The 5,777-nt window shown below is 52.5% G+C and overlaps 1 protein-coding gene across 8 annotated transcripts in view; it reads right to left on the bottom strand.

The window, feature by feature from the left end:
• Positions 1-617: 617 nt before the first annotated feature.
• Positions 618-5,777, bottom strand: part of Pkig (cAMP-dependent protein kinase inhibitor gamma) — a 77,308-nt gene continuing 72,148 nt past the window's right edge. For all 8 annotated transcript variants that reach the window (XM_037205525.1, XM_028868428.2, XM_037205528.1 and 5 more), the window contains one exon: positions 618-1,323. In XM_037205525.1, coding sequence (XP_037061420.1) covers positions 1,244-1,323 — 80 coding nt within the window. In that variant the 3' untranslated portion in view covers positions 618-1,243. The remainder of the gene's footprint in view (positions 1,324-5,777) is intronic.

Raw genomic sequence — 5,777 nt, 5'->3', positions numbered from 1 at the left:
GCACGTGGTGAATGTGGTCTTGGGGCTGGGGTGGCTAAGAATGAAAAGTCCTGGGGCCCCACACTGGGGACTGGGCTGGGAGGAGCCAGGACCAAACTCCACAAGTGACTTTTCCAGAACTGTTTGAGCAGATGCTCCTCAACTACTGGCTCCTTTAATCAGAGTCCTTTGCAGTTATTTTTATTATTTTTAAGATTTCTTCATTTTTGAGTATATGGGTGTTTCGCCTGCATGTATGTGCACCACATGTGTGCCTGGTGCCAGAGGTCAGAAGAGGGCACCATATCCCCTGGAACTAGGGTTTAGATAGTTGTAAGCTACCACCGAGCATGTGTATTTCAGAGGACAACTTGTCTCAGTCCCAGGGACTGAACTCAGGTTGTCAGGCCTGGTGCAAGTACCTTTACACACTGAGCCCTCTCCTGGGCCCCTTCCAGGCTGTGGTAGCCGTGGGCTGTGTGAAGATGGGGTGGGGTGGGGCTCATCAGATGCCACTTGAGGAGTTGTACTGGTCACTACAGGACAGAGGGCAGCACTGGAACCATGCTGGCTGGGGGGGTGGGGGGTACAAAGCCCAGCTGGGCATTTGGTGGTTAAAAGAAGGAATCTTAAGCCAGTCACACAAATCATCAGCATTTATTTCCTGGGACCTAAGTATCACTCTCTTGGTACAAAGGGCAAAGAATTGGTCAGTTATTTTTGAGTCCAAATCTTTTCCCTACAACTGGATCTGTGAGGCTCCATGGGGGAACAGAGCTGCATAGATCATCAGAGCTAAGCTTAAAACGGCTTTCAAACCAAAACCAAAACAGAAAAAAAGTGATTGTCAGTTCCCCCTTCTCTGCTGAAAAAAGTTATGTTTTTAAAAAATGTAAAAGAGGCTTTAAAAAAGGGCTAGGACGATCTTTCCAACATAGGCGGCTGGCTGGAGGGATGAATGAATGGTTTGGGGACAGACCCTGTCCAGATGGGGGCTGCTCACCTGGGGGGCAGGGCCTGGCTCGAGCCCCGCCCCCACCGAGCTGAATAAATAACATCCTGTGGTGATGGTGTACCTGGGTACCATGGGGAGGTGGAGGGAGAGTGAAGCCTGTGGGTGTGGGCAGACGACTTTGCTGGAGTACAGCCACAGAGGCCTCCACAAGGCTCTCAGTTGGCCTGGCTGGCCTGGGCTACAGGCTCAGAGGAGAGGCTGCTGGGTTGTGCCAGGGCTCCAGTTCCAGGAGGGGCAGCAGGTCTCTCTTCAGGAGGAGGTGTTCGCATCACTGCTCTCGGGCTGGCTGCTGGCCTCCTTGTCTGGGGTACTTCCCTCTGCCTGTCCCTCTGCGGGGGAGAGAAGGAGGAAGTTTGGGACACATCTGCATACTATGAAGCGCGGGGGCTCTGGAAGGACCAGTCAAACTGATCATTGCGGCCAGCCTTTGGAGCATGCTAAGGGCTGCACTGGGGAGGGGCTGACCAAGGCCAGAGATGCATTGGCCTGCTCTCTCAATGTCCCACTTTTACCACGGGAAGGCTGGCAGGGCCTTTATTATTCCATAGTATAATAAAAATCAGTAAAGGTCAGGACTGTGGACAGGTGCTAAAAACATGAGATGAGTGTGTGCTCTCCAGTGGGGAACTGTGAATGTTAAGTTCCCGGCAAGAAGCACGTGCTTAGTAAATGGGAATTTCGTTGAAGACAGTATAGCAGACCCAACCAGTCCAGCTCAGGAGTGCCCACTATGGCCTGCGCATCCCAAGGTAGAGGATGCACATATGGACTCCCTGACTCAGCACACCACTGCCAGCATCCACTCCTGCTCTACTCCAACCAGCCAGAAACCTGGGCTGGCCTGAAGTGATGGACAGCAGTAGGCTGAGAGAAGCAACCTGGCTTGCTCTCACATCCCTGTGTGAGCTAGGTCTCCTCACTCCCAGCTTCCTCTGGCCTCGCTGGGAGGTGGGACCAGCAGCTTCTGCCTCGCCTATCTGAGAGTGGTGTGCCCAGCTTGTACTCCGTTCTCAAGCCTCCCAGGGTCAGCACCCTCCACAGAGCCTGGTTACAGGCAGAGCTCAATCAATAGTGCAGTCTCAAGCCCAGGGACACTGTGATGCACTGAAGGTCCACCTCACTCTGCCGTTAGGCCTGTCTTTATGCCTCAACTGAGCTCTGGGTCTGGCCACTGCAGGCACTCTGTCGAACAACCCACACAGCAACCTCAAGGTGTGGTTGGAGCCATGACATCCATGAGAAAACAGGCTCAGAGGGGCAAGTTGATGGAGGTACATGGGACCAAAAGGTGGAGGAGAGCCTGCTTACTGCTAAGTCCAACTTCTTCCACTAAGCAGCAGTCTCTGGAATTTATAGAGACTTGTTGGCAGGACAGCCTCCCAGTGTCCCACATGGGAGTCTTGGGCCCTGAGTGCTCATGGAAGTAAATAATTTGGACAGAACTTGGCATTGTGGCTCAAGTGTGTGCCAATCTGAGCCTGCCTAGCATGAAGCTACCTCCTTTGAGGATGGTGACTGAACCAAGGCTCTATCCCACATGGTTCTTCTGGGCCTCTGGAGGCCTAACACCCATGACTGCAACCAAGGTAACATTCGCATTGTGAAGTCCTCCACGAGCTGCGACCCTTTGAACTCCCATTGGTCTTTGCTCTGTTACTCTGCTCCTAGAGACAGCAGGCAAGTCACTTGGCAGAAGCCAGGCTGGCAAGGATGAAGACATTCTAAACAGGCTCTGTGTCCCTCGCCTTGGCTGTCAGACTATTGAAACATGGACCCCAAGAAACTAGGAATTCCCCAGGATCTCCTGCTGAAAAGAAGCCTAGAACCCGAGCCAACCAGAGGGACTTTTCCCCAGGAAAGAGCTCTGCAACTTGTCATACCCTGAGGATAGTGGGCCCCAAACAATGAAGGGCCATGATGGGCAGGACCACACCTTGTACAGGACTGCTTAGGTACTTACAATTCTGGCCTCTCTTTAAACCTGCCCTCATGGCAGGGCCCCAAAGATGAACTTGGAAGGGTCACTTGATCTCTTTGTCCCTCCTTCCCAATGTGGCCATGCTGAATAAATTACCTTTTCCTGATCTTTATGTTAAATTGGCTCTTAAAATTTTTTAAAATGTATTTTTACTTTATGAGTGTTTTGCCTGCATGTATGTGTATAATTGTTTTACTTGTATGTATGTGTACCACATGCATGCATGGTACCTTTGGAGGTACCAGAAGAGGGCATTGGATCTCCTGGAACTGGAGCTACATATGTCTGTGAGCAGCTATGTGGGTGCTGGGAACCAAACTCGGGTCCTTGATAGAAACAGCAAGTGGTGTTATCCACTGAGCCATCACTCCAGCTCCTAATTTGGTTCTTTTAATTGTCATACTGGGGACCGACATCTGAATCTGGCTTATTGGAGCATAAGATGTGACCCTAATTTCTCTCTAACAATCATATTTTCTCTGTGCCAGCCCCAGAGACAAAAGAAACCATGCTGCCCAGGGTCAGTGCACTGTCACCCCCAGGGCTAGCCTGTGGCTTCTCTTCCCTTAGACAAAGCAAAGAAACATCTGAACTCCTTGTCTGAGAAGACACCAGGAACAGACAGATTCATACACAGCACACTGGAGAGTGCTCACACACAGAGCAGGCCAGAGGCTTGGGGAGACCAGGTAGCCTGGACTCATAAGCCTTTGAGGACTATACCCTGTCCTGCTCAAGTTATGTATAACCCTTGGAAGTTGTGACAGAGAAAAATTGTGGGGCCCTTGGCCTGCTGGGTCAGAATCTCAGGGGTGGCATTAAGGCTCTGTCCTCTGTCTTTGTGAGTCGGCTGGGCTCAGAAATGCCTGGAGACATTTTATTGTGAGGCGTCCTCCAGAGGTTTCTCATAGTTGGTCGCTTTGCCCCAACTCTACCAAAGGTGCTCCAATCCCTGGCAGCAAGCACTGTTCTGTCTCCATGTCTCCTTGTCAGACACCAGTCACTGTGGCCAGCAAGCATCATGTGCTGGGAGGACCCAAATGCCACAGAGTCTCAGGTAGGGCAAACAGTGTTGTAAGGGCATGTATGCGGGGACTAGCGGTTTTGATGGCTAGGGTGGAAGGCACCAAACAAAGCCGATTAGAGCTGAACAGAGCACAGAAGCCTTGAAGAAACCCTTGGCACCGTGCCTAGTGTGCCAGCTGGACACACTGCTCATTGGGCTGGGCAGTGAGCAGCCATTGAGTAGGTACCTGTCACGTGCCAAACAGTGCTGGTCACAGAGGGCATGAGACAGCCTGTGCGGGAGCAGCTCAGTTCAGAGGGGTGCTGTGCTTACAGGGCATGGAGACGAAGGGAGAAAAGAGCTCGTCTGCCAGAAACGAGCTGCGGTCAAGAAAGGCCTGGGCACAAACAGCCCCGCAATGAGAAGCAACCACCAAGTGTGGAGCGGGCAGCTGAAGAAGCCCGTCACGGCTTTTGAGAGCCCGCAGGCCTTTCCTCTGGCTGGAAGCGAGAGCATGATGTGTGGAGTCCGAGTTGAAGCTGCATGGGGATGTGGCATGAGCCCTGTGGAGCTGTCCACACCTGAGCAAAAAGTAGGGACCAGCACAAGCGAGGCCGAGAGGGGTGAGAGGCAGGACACTCTCTCAAGGCCTAGAGATTGTCATACTAACTACGGTCATTTGCTGGGTGAGCCGAGGAAACCTCCCAATTTCTCCTGACCTCAGCTGACCTATCATATGAAAAGCTGGGTTCCTGCCCCCAACATCTTCTCTGTTCTGTCCTCCTAAGTCACTTCTGGGTAATAAGGACCAAGAATTCAAGACTAGAGCCCCCCAGGCAAGGACAATGCAATGGCCCTGCAAGGACTGACTGCTCCTGGGTAACACAGGAGGAAGCCCCAGTGCACTGTGGGAAGTGGTATGGCAAGCATGGCCTTGGTGCCTGAGAAGGACTGGCAGGGAAAGCTTCCCAAGGAAGGGTCTGCAGCTATCTGTGGAGTTGAGCTGAGCAAAGTCCTCTAAGAGAACAGAGGGAGAAGTGGGAAGCAGGGTGTCCCGGCAATACTGGGTGCTTCCTCTTGGTTTCTTCCCTGGGTCATTCAGCCGGCAGTCACCAACTGCCTGCCATGCGCAGGAAGAACAGAGGCCCCTCTCTCCTGGAGCTCAAAGTCAACAAAATGAGACCTTTGGGAGTAATATGGCTGGGGCAGCCCGTCAGCTCTCAGAGGCCACTCAGAGCATCCATCGCTAAGTGGCCCTAGCTCCACTGGGGATGTTCTAGATGGGTAACAGTGAAGTAAAGGCCTTGACGAGGATGCTCTGCACCATGACAGAGAACTAGACAAAGATGGCTGAGTGGGGTAAGGTGTGGTTAACAAGGCACAAGTAGACCCAAGGCCAGGCAGCTGGCAAGCAGTGCGTGACTTCTGAGAGCACTGAAGAGTGTCTTGGCTCTGAGGTGTGACCAGGGAGTCTGGGGCAGAAGCCTGACAGGACTGGGTGGCTAACTAATCCTGCTATCTCCTGTGCAAGAAGGGCAGGGGTTCCTAGAGAACAGCAGGTAATATGGTAGCTATGGGGATGGAGAGAGGATGAGGCATGAGGGAGCTAGGATATGTCACAGATCTGACAGGGCTTGGTGGTGGAGCGGGAGCAGGAGAAGGGAAGTGCCCTAGATGCTGGCTGGAGCCCTCAGGACCAAGATGCTGACATTCTCCAACCTAGACATTGGCTGGGCTTTGCCACTGATCAATAACAACCCCAATTTAAAAACACTTCTCTGAGGAAGTGTAGAGGCTGG

The sequence above is a fragment of the Peromyscus leucopus genome, chromosome 4, assembly GCF_004664715.2.
Source record: "Peromyscus leucopus breed LL Stock chromosome 4, UCI_PerLeu_2.1, whole genome shotgun sequence".
Lineage (NCBI taxonomy): Eukaryota > Metazoa > Chordata > Mammalia > Rodentia > Cricetidae > Peromyscus > Peromyscus leucopus.
The sequence above is the reverse complement of the archived record's forward strand: the minus strand, read 5'-3'. Positions and strand labels throughout refer to the sequence as shown.